General features: G+C 40.2%; 2 protein-coding genes across 4 annotated transcripts in view; one reads left to right on the forward strand and one right to left on the reverse strand.

Moving 5' to 3' along the window:
* Nucleotides 1–12,899, reverse strand: part of PPWD1 (peptidylprolyl isomerase domain and WD repeat containing 1) — a 28,410-nt gene extending 15,511 nt beyond the window's left edge. The window contains exons 1-5 of one of the 3 annotated variants that reach the window (XM_004703571.3): nucleotides 12,703–12,899; nucleotides 8,782–8,884; nucleotides 3,179–3,279; nucleotides 2,923–3,043; nucleotides 1,017–1,464 (exon numbers count right to left, since the gene is read on the reverse strand). In XM_004703571.3, coding sequence (XP_004703628.1) covers nucleotides 1,017–1,464; nucleotides 2,923–3,043; nucleotides 3,179–3,279; nucleotides 8,782–8,884; nucleotides 12,703–12,898 — 969 coding nt within the window. In that variant the 5' untranslated portion in view covers nucleotide 12,899. Of the gene's footprint in view, nucleotides 1–1,016; nucleotides 1,465–2,922; nucleotides 3,044–3,178; nucleotides 3,280–8,781; nucleotides 8,885–12,665 lie in introns of those variants that run through there. The other 2 variants (XM_013004922.2, XM_004703572.3) reach the window with 2 other exon arrangements.
* Nucleotides 12,900–13,057: 158 nt separating this feature from the next.
* CENPK (centromere protein K) overlaps nucleotides 13,058–21,123 on the forward strand; it is a 28,752-nt gene continuing 20,686 nt past the window's right edge. The window contains exons 1-2 of the mRNA XM_004703573.2: nucleotides 13,058–13,107; nucleotides 20,424–20,561. Coding sequence (XP_004703630.1) covers nucleotides 20,451–20,561 — 111 coding nt within the window. The 5' untranslated portion in view covers nucleotides 13,058–13,107; nucleotides 20,424–20,450. The remainder of the gene's footprint in view (nucleotides 13,108–20,423; nucleotides 20,562–21,123) is intronic.

The following is a 21,123-nucleotide window of genomic DNA, read 5'->3' on the forward strand; positions in this document are numbered from 1 at the left end:
ATTCCCAGCAGCAGGAACAGCACATTCAAAGGTCCTGTGGTGAGAAGCTTGTTTAAGAAAGGGAAAGGTGGCCCTAACTCGGCAATGTGGCAGGGAGAAATGTGACTTATGTAGGTTGGTAGGCTAAAGCCACAATTCTGGCCTAAAGCCTCAGAAAACCGGGAAGTCACAGAAAAGATCTAGGCAAAGCAACGACACCATCAGATATGTGACTTAAAAAGATTACTCTGGTTGAAAATTGGATAGATTAGGCAGAAGCCACAATACATACAGTCAGTATGACATGGAATATGATCAAGAACTAGAGTAGTGACAGCTGTGGTTAAAAAAAAAGGAGCAGCAGCAAAACTGATGGAGCTCATGATGAATTAAATAGAGGGGCAGGGAAAGAGTTAGATACTTCCTAGGTTTCTGGCTTGTGCAACTAAGTGGACATGGGATTTATTTATTTATTTTTAAGGATAAGGATAGACTTATTGATAATAGAAGTGGGGGAAACAGTTTTGTGGGGACACATACAGTTAGGAATGAATAGAGAGACTAGTTTAGCCAGACTGATTTTTCAGAATCTTAAAATAGACAGACTTGTAAACAAAACAAATTTGAAAGAGACATATAGTCACAAAAGTAGTAGGACGACGGGCAGAGAAGGTATCTAATTATTAACCAAGGGAAGACGGTTTGAAAGCGATACAACACACGACAGACAGTAGCTGAATACCATCTGTAATGTACTAAGGAAATTACCACCAACCTAATGTCTAGAGAAGCGGTTCTCAACCTTTTCACAGGGGTCTCCCAATTCATAATAGTAAGAAAATTACAGTTTTGAAGTAGCAACGAAAATAATTTTATGGTTGGAGATCACCACAACATGAGGAACTGTATTAAAGGGTCACGACATTAGGAAAGTTGAGAACCACTGTTCTAGAGCCAACAAAAGTATCTTTTAAAAAATAGCATTAAAAAGGCATTTTCAGAATAGCAAAATCAGATTGAATTTAAGCTGCACTTACACTTAGTGATTCATCAAAGACTCTCATGAGTTTTCCAGTTAAAAATCTGAAAATCCTAACTTTTCTATCAGAACCAATAGTGGCTAATTTCTTCCCATCGGGTGAAAAACATATGCTGGTTGGATAAGCTTTGCACTTTGCAAATTCATATAAATCTGTGTCCGTTTTATATTCCCAATTTACATTTCTGGGAAATTTATATTCATGAGGAGGCCCAGTCCAGTATTCAATCATTCCAGATTTGTCAGAAGACACTACAGCTTTATAAACTGGGTTTAGTCGTATCTGAGTAAGAGGTGATGTATGGAGTTTGTCAAAAACATGAAGCGGCTGGTTATCTCCTCGACCATCATAAATAAAAATTTTCCCTGTACTCTTCTCAGAAGCAGCAACCGATGATATGGCATCTCCTGGGCAGTAGATCCACTCACACTGTCCAGGAAAATAGCTACAGGAGTAAGGAGTAGAGGAGGGGGGAAAAGTTAATATAAATAAGCATTCTCTACTATCACTACCAAAAAAAAAAAAAAGATCCTGGCCTGTGACTCAGCCAATTTTGGATGACTTTCTCCAAGGGAATAAAGGGATACAGAATGGGGTATTACAGTCAAGAATAATTACTAGCTTTTCTCCTTCTGACCTCATCAAAACAATGATAATAACGGCTAAGGACTTAGATGGCCACAGAAGAGACGTGTGCATCATATCCTGTTTCTTTTCCTTTGGTAGATTGGGGAAAGCTAACCAGTCTGAGAAAATTAGGCCAAGGCTTTTTGATTATCTGTAAAACAGCTCATGCATAATTTAATTCAAAGAAGGAAAACATGTAATAGTTTTACTTTGGAAATCCACTATTGAAATAATAAAGATGAAACTATTTTCATATTGGCTATGCTCAACAAAAACATTCTCATGTCACATTCGTTACTACCCTAACTTGATAGCAAAGGCTATAAGCTCTGGACATGCTATCCAATGAACATAAGCTAAATATTTGGGGCAGATTTAATCAACACACGAAATTTCTACATTCAGATGACTGCTGTTCCCTTCAAAGTAATTAGCCTGAGATGTTAGAATTATTTTGACCACACTGGTGATATGCAACACCTTTTTGGGAAAATTAAGATAGATGGTCAAGTTAACTAATTATATTTATGGTAAAAAATAAGTTGTGACCATATATAAAGAGACCATTCCTTAGTGGCCCATAGCTTATTTTAAAGGAAATTCCAGAATTTCTAATATGCTGCCACGTTCAAACTGATACTCGCTTACCTCCGTTCATTATCTTAAGCCACATGCAAAAAGGAGAATGTTCCTTTCATTATTGTACAGTCTAACCACATAGTTTGGGTATCAATTACTCCAAGATGTAAAAGTCATTAACAAATAACCCAAATTCCAAAAATGTGCTTAAGCTTTATAAAAGCACAGTAACATATTACACGGTGAAATAAACACAAAAAAGTTAATTTATTAAGAACAAGTAAATTAGACAGAGTGAATCCTCATTAATTTACTAAGTGCTGTTAATTAAGTATAACGAATCATTGTTCTGATGCGCTTTAGAAATTTTACAGTGAATAATAATGTGAAAAACAACAGCAGACACCTACAAGTAGCAACACTGCAAGCATTCATCAAACCCAATTTTCCCAAACAATACCCAACCCACTCCCCCAGTTTTTTAAAATCATTTTATTGGGGGCTCATACAATTCTTATCACAATGCATACATTCATCAATTGTGTAAAGCACATTTATACATTCGTTACCCTCATAATTTTCAAAATATTTTCTCTCCATGTAAGCCCCTGGCAATAGTGTTTAGAAATAACATCGGAAATGGTTAAATTAAAATATATGGATTAAGTTAAAATTATATACTTTTAAAAAGACTCACCCAAGCTTCAGCATATTGATCATGTCAAAGTTCACTACGTCAAACACCTTCATTGCTTTATCATCACCCACAGAACAAAGCAAAGCTCCCTCAGAACTAACAGCAATACTCTCAATAACTCCTATTGAAATAAATCAAGTCAAAACAGCCTAGTGAATAACAATATAACCAATGTGAATGACTCAAAAAATACCCCCCAAACTAATTATTGTTATTTAAATGAGAGCTACCAAATAAAAATAACTTAAATCCTTACCCAGGTGGCTGCGAAAATGTTTAACAAATTCAATGCCCTCTTCTATTTTTTTCCAGAACTTAACATGTCCATCATGGCTGGCAGTAATAATAAAATCCGTCCTGCACATGTAAAAAAGTTTCTATTAATTTCTAAGAGACAACTTGTACTCAATCAGTCATACTAAATCAGTCACTCACTGACAATCTTTAATAATATTATAGAAAAAAAAGAAAAAGAAGGGAAGGAAGGATTATCACTGGTGACCATTACACCTAAGGATCCCTTAGCATTAAAATTACCTACAGGTAGTCTAATTTACATGAATATTTTGCAAAAATTGGTAAGCAATTTTCAATGTACTATTGTCACATACAACAAAATTAAACATAGGTCTATTTCATAGTCTAATATATTTTAATTAAGTATAAAAATACACAGAAAAATTAGTCCTTAATTACATATCAAAGCAGACAGCATTGATTAAAACCTAATATAGTGCAGGATTTTTACACATTACTTTAAACTTCATAGAAACAAAGGTATGGTATTTTTATTATCCGGTGCATTGGTAACATACCGTATATACTCATGTATAAGCCAGGTTTGTCAGCACATTCTTAATGTAGCTTTTGTGGTAAAATTAGGTGCTTCGAATGATACTCGGGTCGGCTTACACTTGAGTATAGGCGTTAAAGCTATCCTCACCAAAAGGGTGGCAGTTCAAAGTGACCCACCACTCCATGGGAGAACGATGTGGCAGTCCGTTTCCATAAAGATAACAGCCGTGGGGACGCTATACAACCGGTATTCTGGTTTTTAGGGTATCTAAAAGTACACTTGACTCAAAGGCAATGGATACTTTTAATCACCATTTCTGTTATTGTTGTTAGGAGCTGTTGAATTGGTTATTCTGACTCAGTGAACTTACAAAATGAAACACTGCCTGGTCCTGTGCCATCCTCACAAGGTTGCAATGTTGGAGCCCATTGTTGCAGCCACTGTGTTAACCCATCTTCTTGAAGGTCTTCCTTTTAGTGACCGACCCTCTATTTATCAAACATGATGTCCTTTTTCAGGGCCTAAGACCTCCTGCAGGAGAAAGATGGGACTTTCTACTCTTGTAAAGAGTTAGGAGTCTTGGAAACTCACAGGGGCAGTTCTATACTGTACTGTAGTGTCACTGTGAGTGGGCATAGATGTAATGGCAGTGGGTATGAGTATCTCCTGATAACCTGTTGAAAGTATGTGAGACAATGTCTTGCCATCTCCCTTCAAAACACTCTGTGCTTCTTCCAACACAGATTCGTTTGTTTTGCAGGCAGTCCAAGGAATATTTAATATCCTTCACCAACACCATAATTCAAAGGTAGCAATTCTTCTTGACTCTTCATTATTCCTTGTCCAGCTTTCACATGCATATTGGGCAACTGAAAATACAATGCCTTGGGTCAGGCACTAGTCTTCAAGGTGACATCTTAGCTTTTTTTAAAAAATAATTTCATCGGGGGTTTGTACAACTCTTATCACAATCCATACATCCATCCATTGTGCCAAGCACTTTCATACATTTGCTTTCTACTTGAGCCCTTGGTATCACCTCATTTTTCCCCTCCCTCCCCTGTCCCCACACCCCAATGAACCCTTGATAATTTATAAATTATGATTTTGTCATTTCTTACACCATCTGACGTCTCCTTTCACGCACTTCTCCGCTGTCCGTCCCCCAGGGAGGAGGTTATATGTAGATCTTTGTAATCAGTTTCCCCTTTCTCCCTCACCTTACCTCCACCCTCCCAGTATCGCCACTCTTACCACTGGTCCTGAGGGGATCATCTGTCCTGGATTCCATGTTTCCAGTTCCTATCTGAACCAGTGTATGTCCTCCAATCCAACTGGATTTGTAAGGTAGATTTGGGATCATGATAATGGGGGGCAGGAAGCATTCAAGAACTAGAGGAAAATGGTATGTTTCATCATTGCTACACTGCACCCTGACTGGCTTGTCTCCTCCCCGTGGCCCTTCTACAAGGGGATAACCAGTTGTCTACAAAAGGGCTTTGGGTCCCCACTCCACACTGCTCCTCACTCTCAATTGATTTTTTTTGGGTCTTTGATGCCTGATACCTGATCTCTTCGACACCTCGTGATCTCACAGGCTGCTGTGCTTCGTTGTTTCTCAATTAGAGGCCACTTGTTTATCTTCAAGCCTACAGGACCTCAGACACTGCATCTTTCGATAGCCAGGCACCACCAGCTTTTGTCATCACATTTGCTTATGCACCCGCTTTGTCTTCAGCGATCGTTATCAGGACAGGCTGGTGTGCTTCTTCCATGTGGGTTTTATTGTTTCTCTGCTAGATGGCCACTTGTTTATCTTCAGGCCTTTAAGACCCCAGGCACTGTATCTTTTGATAACTGGGCACCATCAGCTTTCTTCACCACATGTGCCTGTGCCCCCATTTGCCAGCAAGGGGAGCATCTCAGACTGCCGAATGGACATTGAGTATGGATCCAAGTAAAATGAAATCCTTCACAACTTCAATGTTCTCTCCGTTTATTATGGTGTTACTTATTGGTGCAGTTGTGAGAATTTGTTTTACTGATAAGGTGTAATTCACATTGAGAGCTATAGTCTTTGATCTTCATCAGAGAGTATTTCAAGTCTTCTTTACTTTTAGCAAGCAAGGTTGCGTTATCTGCATATGCAAGAATATTAATGTCTTCCCCCAATCCTGATGCTGTGTTTTTCCTCATACAGTTCAGCTTCTTACTGTATATACTTGAGTATAAGCCAACCCGAGTATCAGCCGAGGCACCTAATTTTACCACAAAAACTGCATAAAAATATGCTGAAAAACTAGGCTTAAACACGAGTATTTACGGTACATTATTTGCTCAACATAGATTTAGTAAGTATGGTGAAATAATTAAAACCATACAGTATCCTCTTGTTCTATTTGACCAACTGCTTCTTGGTTTATGCACAGGTTTTGCATGAGCACAATTAACTGTTTTGGAATCTCCATCCTTCACTATGTTATTAATAGTTTGTTATGATCCATATAAACATTACATGGTTTTTGTTCATAAAACACAGTAAGTATCTTTCTAGTATTTTCAGTTTTTAGCCAAGATCCATCTGATATCAGCGATGATATCACTACAGGTAAACTTCTGTATCCAGCTTGAATTTCTAGCAGTGCCCTGTGGATGTGCTGCTACAACCAATTTTAAATTATCTTTAGCAAAATTTTACTTAAGTCTGATATTAATATTTTTGTTATCTTTCTTTGGAATAGGTATAATTATGGATGAAGAAATAGTTTTAAAATGCTACATTTACTTGCTCTGGGTCCACAACTAAATAGTGGCTAGATATGCTTAACCCTCAAGACTTCCATTAAAAAAAAAAAAGACTTCCATTATTGTTTGTAAAGAAACAGCACAAACAAACAGCAATCGCAATACTTACACATTGCTTTATACAATGACAACTTTGGCCTAGGAAAGGTGGTAAAATTGGTTCAGAACTATCCCAAACATGAAATAGAAATGTACATTGCTTACTTAGATTTGTATCTTAAATGGTTCCCAAATGCAATTTCTCTTTAAAAAATCACCAACAGAATGGTTCAAAGAGCAGAGAAAAACAATTCATCTACTTTTTTCCATACTCACTGGCAACATCATCCAAGCCACCACCATACCTTTTCCGGATTTCTATACCAGCTTTCTAACTGCTCTCCCTGTATCCATTCTTGCCCTATTTGAATCCATTCATCTCACCAGAGCCAGTGACCCTTTGAAAAATAAATCTGATGTTACATTCTTGCTCACAGCATAATTTAAAATCTATATAAGGAATGGACAAGATTCAGTCTTTGCCTTTCTCCAGCCTGATCTGGTATTTAAATATTCTAAATCTCCCTTTGCTTATCTGTGAAATGATCATATTACCTCACAACTGTTCAAAAGAGGAGATAAATCTCCCTTTGCTTATCTGTGAAACGATCATATTAGCTCACAACTGTTCAAAAGAGGAGATCATTTATAAGAGAGCAGTAGCACACGGGCATACTCTGAGTTCAGCCAACAGAAATACTATAACCACTCTTCTCAGAACCCTGTGGCAGAGTGAGTTATGTGTTAGGCTGCTAATCACAAAGTCAGCAGTTCAAAACCATCAGCTGTTGTGTGGGAGAAAGATAGAGACTGTGTTCCTGTGAAGATTCACAGCCTTGGGAACCCACAGGGGCAACTCTACTCTGTTCTAGAGGGTCACTATGAGCTGGAATCCACTCAGTAGTAGTGGTGAGAGACTCTTCACCCAACCCCTAATTCTCTTTCTGAAGGCCATTTAATATTTTCAGAATGTCTTCATTCCCAATATTTTCCACTTTAAGTGCCAATTTGACCAGCTATAAATTATCCCCCTCTGAACTAATACACACTCTTCTAGGCACCTATAACACAACCTGGTTCATATAATCCTTGGCATTTATCTACAAAGGACATACACATGAACTAGGGGGTGGTCTTAGAGAATAAGTTCCTTGGTATGATATAGGAAAGAACAGAAACCCTATTTTCCCACAAATAGCACACCATGTAAATAACATGCACACACATAATGGGAGGAAATGACATCTTATTAAAAAGTTCTGCCACAGTACACCACAAATATATTGCTCATGTCATGACATTGCCAGAGTGAATTTCAGCCTTATTCACTCTCATTCAATAGGTGAAAATTTTATATTGGATATGTATGTAATAAAAAGTATAAGCCCTGGTCTAAGATGCATGGATTGAGTTTGGCAGCACTCCAGGAATCAGAATATAAAGAACTGAAACTGTGTTTTCATTGGGTCAGTAAGAGCCCAGAGAATCGGGGAGTTAGCTGTAGCTGATCTGGGGAAGGCTATGCCCAGGGATGCCACAGCCCAACCATAAGCTGGTTCCCACTAGAAGTGGAACCACTAGGAGTGCTTGGGTCCCTAGGTGGCAGCCCCATGTAAAGCTAGGTAGCAGGACTATTTGGGGGTGATTCACAATGCCTCAGTCTGGTAAGATGCCCAGGGTGGCCAGTTGAACTAACACAATCAAGGGACTGATGCACAGCTTCCCTGTGCCCATAGCTGTCATCTGCCCATGCTGTGGCACCCACAGACCTCACACTTCCTAGGCTGGGCCAGCCTTCCTGGTGAGGGCTGTTTTCCAGGCAGAAACAGTGATATCTTTCTGCACTGGAGAAAGTAGTTTGCAGAGTGAGGAAAATACCCTGGCAGAAGAGGGGCTGTCTTAGAAACTCGAGTAGTGAGAGTCTACTGCTCAGAACCAAACTTCTGCCATGGGAAGGGAAAAAAAAAATCAAAGTCATCAACATGCAAAAAAAACAATGGTATGAAATAAAGTATGGGAGTTGCATGATGTGAAAAATGTGTTTTGCTTGTGTAAAAATATGGCAAGTCGTTTCTTTTCAGCTCAAATTGTCACAGATGGTGGAATTAAACAGAATTCCCTCACAGCCTAATTTTTAAAAATCCACCTAAGAATTAGAAATATTAGGAGGGAGGAGCGGAAACATCTCATAGAAAATGTACAAGATCAGACAGACTTACTTGGTGCATACCACGTGGGTAATAACATCTCTATGCATGTAACTGCGCTCATACATGGATGCACTGGGAAGATTGTCAAGATAGACCCTTTCAAACTCCAGAACTGAGGGGGAAAAAGCAAAAAAAAAAAAAAAAATTATAAATGGAACTAAATGCTATTTTGCATTTGTTTTATCTAAATATCTCTGAACTGTTTTGTATTTTCTTCTAGATTTTAATTGTTCTCAATTCACATGTAATGATGAAAAACATCTAGTGTCTGCTGTGCGGTCTCACTTGCTACTGTAAAGTACAAGTGAAGAGCATCATTATTCTATTGATGTCAAGACAGGTTCTCAGACGTTATACAGATGCTTGTCTCCAAGACTTAAGAATTAAGTGGATCTGGCTTAATATGAAGACCTTATAAAATAAAAATTGAAAGTTTATGGAAATCTTTCTAATCATGTAAATTCAGTTACTAGTACTAATCTGAAAATTAATGGCGATAGTCGTCATCTATAGTATATCTCAGCTTATCTTTAAGGCACTAAACCTCTTTAAAATTGATTCCAGATTTGAAATTTGTAAATAAAATACTTGGATTTTTAGAGCAGAGAAAATCCTACAGACTATCAAATTGAATGCTTCCTAATTTTTTTCCCCAGGGGTAATCATCTTACCACCAGGAAATATTGACTCCATTCTATGAACTATAAGTGATTTTTCTAGGAAAAGAAACACCATTATCTGGGTAGCAAATAAAATAATCCTGTCAGGGCCAAATATGCCTATAAATTAACAAGAGTTATTTCAAAGTTTTTCATAACTATAGTACACTCACAGTTGTCACCTACACACTATGTTTTCCCTAATTTTTAGTAACAATCACTATGTTTATATTAACTTCCAACTCTTCTCTCCTAAAGTTCAGAATGACCACATCCCTAAGTTTAGTCCAATGAGATAAAGATGAAAAAGCTTACTCCATGAGAGCCAGAACATAAAGAGATGGTACAGCCTCCTTCTCCTCCATCCTGTATCCTAGAATTGGGGTATGATTACCACAATTCTAATAGCCAAAGAAGATGAAGGCCATATTCTACTGATGTGAGAGAAATTTGTGGAAATCCTAGAAGTCTCCATTATCAGTCCTGGACCTCCAACTTCAGAGCTTCTTCTGTATCAATCCTGCACCCCTTACATTGGGAATTCTTTCATGTGTGGGAGAGGCATACATCTGTATTATAATGTCATTATCATTTTGGGTTTTCTGTAAAGTGCAGCTAAATTTTATCCTACCTGGTACATAATCTCTTTGCTGCCTGTGGTCTACTTACTGAACATATTTTGAGAACCAACTAGATTCCAGAAAACATGACAATAAGGAAAGTAAGATGTAATTCTCATCCATTAATTTTTTTAAGCCATTTGCCCCATATTTTCAATGATGTTTACCAAATATTTTACACATACTTTATAATTTCAAGTTTTTCTTTAAACTGAATAGCCTGGCTTAGATCTAGCAAGCATCTGAATAAGGGTATTTTCACACCTAATGCTTTTCATTTTTTTTCTAAATTTTATTAAGTTTATGAAATCCTTTCAACACTAACACCAAACCTTGACATTTATAAAATTTTCATCTCCCCCACTCACTTCTATAAAACAACAACTTCACTGTACCAAGCACTAGGGAAAAAAGGTTTGTTCCTTGCCTTAATGGTGCTTACAGCTTGAGAAATGGACAGAAAAAGTAATCAGATAAGCAAGATCACATGGATAAATGTGCAATTACAAACCGATAGCGCAAAGGAAATAACATTAAAAAAATATTTATGATTTAAAATAAGTACCTAAATAGCATATGGGATTCCACTTTGTGTTACTAAACACAAGGTCAACAGTTCAAACCCAATCATTGCTCTCAGGACAAAAAATGTGGCTTTCTGTTCCCATAAAGATTCACAGCATCAGAAATCTATAGGGGCAGCTCTACTCTCCTGTAGAGTCACTATGCGTTAGGATTAACTTGATGGCAGTGAGTTTGAAGCATAAAAAGGTAATATGCTCTAAAGGTGTCAAAGTAGGTAGACTTCCCAAAATGTAGCTAAAAACGTGTGGCTTATTTATAAATTCAGTGTGATATGGATTACTTCAGTTATGATCAATGTGCCTTTGATGCCCAGGCCAGACTGGAGAAGTGACAGGTTTCCAAGCTCATCTGAACTGAACACTAAAGGTTGAACAAAAGTAACCCAGAGAAAGGGGTGAGGGAAATATTTATAGATACCCTAATAATTGGGCGGATGTTAAGAGGATGAAAATGAACATGGGTTTGTATGGCTGCAGCAAGAAAGATGTGGGAGATGGGGAAAAAGGAAAAATGTGGCAAAGGTATGTAAAGATGACATATTAATGTCCTCAAATGTTTCACAGAAATACATAGAACACAAGAAAATTTAGTCTATTTCTTCCCCCACATCTTTTATTTCATCAAAATTACAGAGCCGCCATGCTTACATTAACTTCCAACTATAAGGTAACTTCTCTTCTCAAGTTGAATGTGACCATGTGCCTAAAGTTCAATGCAATGAGATATAAAGATGTTAGGTGCTTACTTTGTGACAGTTAGGACCTCTACATAAAAAAAAGGTACACCCTTTCCTCAATCCTGTATCCCAGAACTAGAGCAAAATGTTTTGGAGCATGATATATGGTAAACATGGTCTGAGAATTAAGGGGTCCTGGATTTTAGATGAACAAGCTTGTGATCCAGGAAGCTTAAGTAACTTTCTCTAGGTCAGATCACCCATTAGTGGAAAACTATGGGTTGATATCATCTTTGTCTTAAACAGGTGCCACCTTCCTACTGCCCCTAACACACAACCACCACTCCTGAATCAGACACCATTTGGATGGCACCATTATTCTTTCTGATTACTGTTTCCTGTCCATTACTTTCTAACCTGTGAAACAGGGTTGGAAATTCCAACTTCACAGGCAGCTATCACGATCAAACATGGGGGCTTGGCACATGGTAAGAATAGGCAAATGTTAGCATTAGCATCTATTATTTAAAAATCCATGATCAGTGTTGGATGTTATCAAAACGGTGCGGTACCATGTCCAGATCATGAGGGGGTTTTAGAAAGGTCAGAGCAAAAATAATTGTAAGGTAAAAAAAAAATTTCCACAAACTTTTTCAAGTCCCCCTCGTAATTATACTCCCAAAAAAGGAAAGAATGAAAGCCAAACTCACTGCTATTGAGTCGATGCCGACTCATAGCGACCTTATAGAGCAGGGTAGTTCTGCCCCGTGAGTTCTGGAGATTAGAATGTCCCGTCTTTCTTCCGAGGAGTGGCCGGTGGTTTCGAACTGTAGACCTTGCGGATAGCAGCCCAAGCAGTAACCACTACACCACAGTGTATATAAAATGTACCTAAAACTGTTCACATTTTCAGAATACAGTATACATTTTTAGGAATATAAAAATACTCGTACACAGCACTGTTTTTAACTGATTGTTTCTTAAGGACAGGGACTACGTCCTATTTTCCTTGACATTTCGGAAGAAATTTCAGGTGGCCAGAAGAAATCAAAACCCCCAAACTGCCGTGGAGTTCATTGCGACTCAGTGTGACCCTGTACGACAGAGCAGAACTGTCCCATAGGGTTTTCCTGGCTGTAAATCTTTATCGAAGTGGCTTGCCACCTCTTTCTTCCACAAATTTGTTGATAAGAAGCACTAAGCTTCCCGTTAGCGGCTCAGTGCTTTAATCACGGCGCCAGCAGGGCTTTTTAGAAGACGATCCTCTATTCCTAGGGCAAAAAACACCTCAATGACATCTTCCCATTCAGGTCTGGCTAACACTCTACCCCATCGGACGCCCCCTCATCCTACCACTCGAAACTTGCCCTGCCACGATTTCTGCGGCTACCTTTCCTTTTCTTGGCCAGTGTTGCCTCCACAGGTAAGGGCCCAACCCAGCGTCCTTCGTTCTCCTCATCGTTTTCTTGCGCCACCGCCACCGCCACCGCCAGCTCTCTCCCGCTGAGTTCTGTTCCTTCCGTTTCCTCCGGGTCCCGGTGCCTTCTCCTTTTCAGCTCCGAATCGCCACCACCTGCCGCCGCCATGCTGCCCGACTCGTCAGCGAAGGGGCGACGCTCACTGTCCACTAACCAATCTCAAGGCAGCGGCGCAGCCTTTACGTAAGCGGCCCGGCGAGGCTCGGGATTGGCTGGAGGCAGCAGCGGCTGATCCAATTAGCAAGCAGCGCGCGCAGCCGTCCTGGGTTTGGCAGCTCGGAAGCCTCGGATGCTGAGCGGTCCTGCTGTCGGTCCAGGTAAGGAAGAGGTGGACGGGAAAGAGTCCAGGAACGATAGAAACGAGCTGTGGGAGCTGGCTGTTCACAGGATATGGGACTTCATCCTCGGAAGAGGAACGCTTCTGTCCAGGAAGGGAATTCCTAACGCCGAGGCCTGCCTTCGATCTCGCTCCTCTCGGGCTCCCGCGTCATTTCCGATTCCAGAACCCGGGTTAAGGGAAGAAGACCGAGCTGTGGGGCTTTGAAGGAACGCCCAATCTAGTGCTCCAAATAATTCTTCTCCCCTGAGCTCTGAAGGAGGCGGCACGTAGTTGTCACCATTTCCGGAGAGAAACCCAGCCACCTCAAGGTTTAACCTACAGCATTGGGGCTGCTAACCTCAAGGTCAGCAGTTCGAAAGCACCAGCCGCGCCGCGAGAGACAGGGCTTTCTATTGCAGGAAACCCACGGGGGCAGTTGTTCCCTGTTTTACAGGGTCGCTATGAGTCGGCATCGACTCAATGGCAGTGAATTTTGAGTTTGGTCCACAGACCGGGCCTTTCACCCTGGTGTTTTTCTTCGCCCTGGAGCTAGGCATTCTTCTCTTAGTGACAGGGGCGGAGACGGACACCTCAGGCTCCTGGGATCTCTTCCAGTCTCCCTCGACCCCCTCTCTAAATAGACTTTTATTTTTGTAGAACTCTTAGAGTTTTAAAGGAAAATTACACAGAAAGTACAATGTTCCCACCAATCTTTCTCCCACGCCTACACACTGCTCCTTCTATCTTGCATTCAAGCAATAAGTTTGTTGTAACTGATGAAACTGCTACTTTATTTTTAACTAAAGAGTCCCGGGGTGGTGCAAATGGTTAACATGCTAGACTTTTATCCTAAAGATAGGAGGTTTGAGTCCACTCAGGTGCCTTTGAAGAAAGTTCTGGCTATTTCCTTCCAAACGTCAGCCATTGAAAACCCTACGAAGTAATATTTGACTCTGGCATACATGGTGAGTACTGGTGGCTTATACGTCTTGGACTGCAATCCGCACGAGTCTCCAGTTCTAAACCATCAGCCATGACACGGGAGAAAGATGGGGCACTCTTTACTCTCCTAAGGAGTTACAGCCTGGGAAATTCATAGGGAGCAGTTCTACTCTGTTTTATAGAATGCCTATGAGTCGGCATCCACTCTGACAGTAAGTTTTGAGTTTTGGCATACACAAGGTGGCCATAAGTTGGAATTGACTCAGGGCCACTGGTTGAATTGGTTCACTATAATGAACTAAAGTCCAAAGTTCACATTACACCCATTTTTGTTGTTGTGTGGGCCACAGATTTTGACAAATGTAAACTTGTGTGTTCGCTAGTACAGCATCGTATGGAATAATTTCAGTGCCTGTCCTGAGTTCAATGGTTTCAACCCTCTCCCCTTCCCTCTGAATCCTTGGTCACCATTCATCATTTTACTGCCTCTATACTTTTACCTTTTCCAGAATGTCATATAGTTGGAATTATGTCAGGTGTGGGGGGAAAGGCCAGCCCCACACAAGTAATCACGGGTTCAGTAAGCACAATTGTACGGTTGAGATATATAAAGGTTACAATAAGGTTATAGAGCAGATGAAAGATATAAGAGAGATTGAAATAATGGAGTTAGACACATTTCATGGTAGCATGCTCACCTCCTGGATGGCCATGATCTTACCAGCCAGGTCCGTGCACAGCGTGGGCCGAGGTGAGGTGAGGTGGGGCAGAGACGGCAGGGGTCCCCCGGTTTATGGATAACCAAGGCTTATAACTACATAGGGGGGGGGGCGTGATTACAGGTAACCACACGTCACAGGAAGAGGCAGTATAATAGGCATAGACCTCATAGGAAGGTGTTGAGCTAGGAGTATACACGTGATTGGAAGCGGAGGGACTAGAGGTATACATGTCACAAGAGGGGCGGACCCTAGACTCGATATGGCAGCCCAACCTTGGTCACCTTGGGTTGGCTTGACCTCTGGGGTCTCCTACAAAGAAACAGTCATTAGTTGCTGTTCGGTGCCATCGAGTTGGTTTCTACCCATAGTGACCCTGTGCACAACAAAACATAACAGTGCATGGTCTTGTGCAGTCCTCACAATTGTTCTTATGCCTGAGCTCATTGATGTAGCCATGAGTCAGTATATATTTTGAATAAATTGATACAGCCTTAACCGGTACTGTCCATTACATAATTCATGTATATTAATCTTCCTTTCCCAAGTAAAAATACGAGTTTCCTTAAGTTTCCTTAACCCAAACCAAAACAAGATCTGCCGTCAAGTCAATTCTGACTCATAGTGACCATCTCGGGCAGAGCAGAACTGTCACATGTGGCTTTTAATGCTGTAAATCTATCAAGATTACCCTCTTTAGAACCCTAAAACTCAGTTTCCATAACTTTCTGAGATGACCTCTCTTCCTTGAGTTGAACTAGCCCAGCAGATCCTCTCAGAAATCATTGTGTTGCTGGAATTTTTTAAGCATCCCAATGAAACTACGGCGCCCTGATACTGTAGTTGTTATATGTTGGACTGCCTGCAAGGTCAGCAATTTGAAAACACCAGGCGATCCTCAAGAGAAAGATGGGGTTTTGACTCTCCCAAAGGGTTACAATTTCGGAACCGCACAGGGGCAGTTCTCCCCTGTCTTATAGGGTTGCTATGAGTAGACAGTGAATTTGGTTTTGTGTTTTTAGTGAAATGAAGAGAAGTGTATTTCTCAGAGAATTGTTGGGGGCCATCTACTGATCACAGAGGCATGTTGAAACTCGTTTTTGTTTGCAGTAAGCCAACAGGTGTATGAACCGAAACGCTAGTAGCTATACTTTTTGACTTATCCTAGTGTTTCTGCAAATATATCTATCTGTAGCATAATTCCTAGGAGTTGAATTTCTGTATCACAAGGTTTATGCACTAAAAATACTGCTTTTTTTATCTTACAAAGAGGTTGATTCACCAACAGTGTATACTTCTTGCTCCAATTTCGGTTATCATGTTTTTCTTTATTGCCTGCCTGAGTAAACAATATCTTTTGGTAGTTTTCCTTTTCATAAATAATGAGTGAGGGTGAGAATGTGTGTGTTTTCTTTCTATTTTTAAAAAGCAGTTGTAATTTGTTTTTAATTCTTCATTTGTGTCTTTTGCCATTTCCTATTGGGTCCTTATAAATACAGGATTTTAATTAGGTAGGGTGAGCAGATGTTGGGTGTAGTTCATAGTGCATTTAAAGCAGTCTTCTGAGTGGCTAAAACTCTGTTTATCTGAGCTATTTTTTTTCAAACTGGATGTTTACAAGTTTGATTTAATGTCATCAGACTTGCCTCAGCTTCCTATGAAGAAATAATCAGGAGTCAATAAATGAAAGCCATCTGTAGCTCCTTTTTATAACAGGCCCCAAGTGTACCTGTACTAGGGCCCACCCTACTCCAGCAAAACCTTCTGTTAACTGATTATATCTGTAAATGCATGTTTCCAAATGAGGTCACATATACAGGTTCTGGGGGCTAGGACTTAGGCTTAACTTTTTGGGGAGCACAAGTCAACCCCAAATACTCTCCTACTAACGTAGATGCCTGTCCCACTTAATGAGATGAACTCTGCACATATCTTAAAGGAATTTGTTTACTTGTACACTAGATCCTACTCTTCCTCCTTCCCGTCTCTTCTCCTCCATCTGTGATGTTTCTTACTGAGTTATGTACAAATGCTGTCTCCTCTCACATCTTAAATAAAAGTCCTCTTCTGACCTCACACTTCTTCCCAGCTTCCACCTTTTCTCTTTGATAGAAAAAAATTACTGAGCATGTTTTCCATATTGCATGTCTCCAGTTCATTTCCTTCTATTCCCTCTTGAACCACTCCATTCCAACATTCATGCCCACATTTCTACTGACACGATTCATATAAAAGTTAACAAAGGACTCTGTGTTTATCCCAATGAAATTATGGCGACATATTACCCCCAAAACTTGGTTGTGTAAAACAACCAGTTAGTTTCCTACGGATTCTGTTCTTCAGGAGTTCAGACAGGGCACAGCAGGGACAGCTGCTCTGTGCTGCAGGGTCTGGGCCCTTGACTAGGAGAGACATCAGGAAACTTGTTTTTGAACATGTCTGGCAGTTGACACTAAGTTTTGTCTGGGAACCTCACTTCCTTTTCCATATGGCTTCTCCATGTGGTGTCTTCATTTTGGGCTGGTTTGGGATTCCTCACAGCATGGTGACTGAGTTGAGTGACAGCCAGATGTAAGCTGTCTTGCCCTTATGGCTTAATCTAGGAAGTCATGTGGCATTACTTACATTATGTTCTATTCATAAAGACAGTCACAGAATCATGCCCAGGTTCAAGTAAAGTGGAAATGGACTCTATGGGGAATGACAACTTGAAATACTGCTGTGAATATTTTTGGAAGCTACAATCTGCCCATCCATATTGCTAAAGTAATCATCAATTCTCTCTGTCTTACTTTACATTATTTCTAGTATTTGACACAGTGAATCCTTTCTACTTCCTTGACCGTTTTCCTATCTTGGATTTCAAAACGTCATGCTTTTTATTTTCCTCTTGCTTCCCTGAGGCTCCTTCTCAGATTATGTAGCTGGTTCTTCCTATTTCTCCCCAACCTCTCTACCTCTGGAACTGTTCATTTTTCTGACCACACCCTGTGGCACTCAAATTTCTATCTCTAGCCTGAAAGTGTCCCCTGAATGTATAGTGCTGAATCAGGAGCTCCACGTACAAAGACCCAAACCCATGGCCATAAAGTCTTCCGTTACAAGTGGCAGTGGCCCAAGAGGAAAGAAACGAATGGCCCCACAGGGTTCCTGAGGCTATACGAGTAAATCTGTATGGAAGTAGGCTGCTATAGCTTTCTCCAGTGGAGTAGCTGGTGGGTTTGAACTGGTAGCCTCTTGATGACTATAGTAATGTCAATTAATTACTTAATTAATGTATTACTATCAATAATATGTTACTAACAGTTAGAACTCCTTGGTCCTCTAGTAGCCTCAGTAGTAAATGCTCTTGGGAAAAAGATGTGGCCGTCTGCTTCTGCAAAGATTTACAGCCATGGAAACTATGGTTCAGTTATACCCTATCCTATAGGGTCTCTATGATTCATAATCGGCATTAAGTAAAAATCTTTATCAATACTTCCCCCAGCTGTTGATAATGTTTCTTCCCTATTTCAGTAACTGGCAGCTCTATTCTAATTGCTCAACCACAAACCAATTTCATTTGATTTCTTTGATACTCTATGTACAGGCTGTTATACTCTATATACAAATCCTGTTGGCTTCATCTGGAAAATATACCCGTAATTGGCCATTATATATTCACTCTACTAATATCACCGTGTCCCGTATCTTGCTTAATGTATCTTGTTAACTTGCCATAACACATCAACAAGCTGAGTGGCTTAGCAGAATAGGAATTTACTCTTTCACAATTCTAAACGTTCAAAATCAAGATGACAACAAGACTCATTCCTTCTGGAATCTCTGAGGAAATACTTTGTTCCTGCGTCTACGAGGTTCTAGGGGTAGCTGGCAATCCTTGATATTCCATGCCTTGCATCTGTCTCGCTCTATTCTCTACCTCCATCTTTCCATATGTTCCCCTGGTGTTTTTATTTTCTCTCCATATAAGGACACCAGTCATTGCATTAGGGCTTATTCTAATCTGACCTTGTCTTAGCACTTCCAACTCACAGCCATCCATGCACAACAATAAAACACAACCCGGCCCCGTACTGTCTCCACAATGACTATCTTTGAACCCATGTTGTAGCTACTATGTCACTCCAGCTTGTTGACAGCTTTCCATTTTTTCGCTGCCCTTCTACTTTACCAACCTGCTGTCCTTTTTCAGGGAATAAGTCTCTCGATAGCATGTACAAAATACATGAGAGGAAGTCTCATCATCCTTTCTTCTAAGGAACCCTCTTAAGTGTGCTTCTTCTAAGACAGATTTGTTTGTTCTGGCAATCCGCGGTACTTTCAGTATTCTTCACCAATGCCGTAATTCAAATTCATCCATTCTTCTTTGGTTTTCCTTATTTATATGGATATAAGGCAATTGAAAAAGATGATGCCTTGGGTTAGGCACACCTTATTCTTGGTGGATGTGAATCTTTGGGGGACATTGTCCATTACAATATATTTCTAACTGGTTTTCCTTTGACTGCTTTACTGTGTCTGTAACTAACCAGGTTATACTATTAACACATAATTCAAATCATATTTTCTTCTACTCAAACCTCTAATAGCTTATCATCTCACTCAGTATAAAAGCTCAAGTCCTTAAAATAGCCTACAAAATCCATATAATCTCACCCCTGTTGTCTCTGGGGAGCCCTGGTGGAACATGTGGTGAGCTGCTAACTGCAAGATCAGTGGTTCAGACTCACGAGCTGGAAGGAAGAGGTCAGTGTGACTAGAGCAATGTAAGTATGACAGACAGTGGGTAGGTAGGAGATGAGGTCAAAGAGACAATAAAGCCCCAAACCAAATCCACTGCCATCAAGTCAGTTCTGGCGCATTGTAACCCTATAGGACAGAGTAGAACTGGGGTTTCTGAGGCTGTAATCTTGACAGAAGCAGCCAGCCTCCTCTTTCCCTATTTGAGTGGCTGATAGGTTTGAACCACCTTTGCATTATCAATTCCCTTTGCTTGGAGCCTCAGCCATAGATCTCCATGACTCATTTTCTTATCTCTCTCTTGTTTTTGCTCAATCAACTTTTGCTATTGCCCCCACTCTTATATGATATTGCCTCCACTCTCACATGTCCTATGATCCTTGTCTATAGTGTTTTTTCTATTAAGAACCCCAATGCAATCATGTTGATTCAGACTCACAGCAACCCTGGGTTTCTGAGGCTGTAAATCTTTATGGGAGCAGATAGTCTCATCTTTCTCTCATGGAGTGCCTGGTGGGTTTGAACCACTGACCTTGCAATTAAGCAGTCCAGTGCTTACCTGACAACCACTAGAACTTGATTGATTTTTGTGTGTGTTCAATTGTCTTTTTCCTTAAGCTGCAGAGAAAGATAATTTTTTCTTTTTGTTTGATTTGTTTTTCGTCTCTTTTATTCACTGGTGTACCCTAACTCCTAGCTGGATGTCTGGCAGTAATTGCCGTTAGGTGCCCTTGAGTCAGCTCTGACCCATAGCGGCCTGCACAGTCCTGCGCCACCTGCAATTGTTCCTATGCCTGAGCCCATGGATGCAGTCACTGCGTCGGTGCACTGGGTCAACACTAGACGGCAATAGATATTTAATAAATATTGTTAAATTCATATTTTTCCCTTTGGTTTTTCTTGTCTCAAGGCTAAGAAAATCAAAAAGCATAAGCCAATGAGTCAACAAGATCCAGATCCAGATAGTACTACAAATTTGAACGATGTTACAGGTGCCAACAGTCAACTTATTAAAGAGTGTGACAAAATGTGGAAAGATATGGAAGAAGTAAGTATCAAGTGATTAAAATGATGCCAATTCATTAAGATAAGAGATATATCAATTTCAGTAAAATTTAGACATAGGAAATAAATAATTGTGCTGTCTGCTGAGAAAATCTCTTAGATAAATATTTCTTTTTAGGCCTCCGCTAGGTAAGAAAAAGGAAAAAAATATATGACAGTTCCTGTCTTCAAGGAAATGATCAGTTTAAAGAGGCAATACCCATTATACTAGTGGCAATAGTCATTAGAGGCAAAGATGGCAAGACTTCTTTTTTACATACTTTGGATCTTGTCAGCAGAGACGGTCCCTGGAGAAGAACATCATGTTTGTTCAAGTGGAGGGGTGACAAAAAAGGAAGGCCCTCAACGAGGAGGATTGCAACTGGCTGTAACAATGGGCTCAGGCGTCAGAACGATTGTGAGGATGGTGCCAGATCGCTCAGTGTTTTGTTCTGTTGCACGGAGGGCCACAATGGTCCCTAGCTGACTCGATGGCACCTAACAACTACAGTCCTTGTGCGAATATAAGGCAATACTTGAAGTGTTCTGGTAGAAAGGAAAATACT

Source organism: Echinops telfairi, unplaced genomic scaffold (genome assembly GCF_000313985.2).
Source record: "Echinops telfairi isolate 266 unplaced genomic scaffold, ASM31398v2 ScPeMD7_7469;HRSCAF=8507_1, whole genome shotgun sequence".
Taxonomy (NCBI): Eukaryota; Metazoa; Chordata; class Mammalia; order Afrosoricida; family Tenrecidae; genus Echinops; species Echinops telfairi.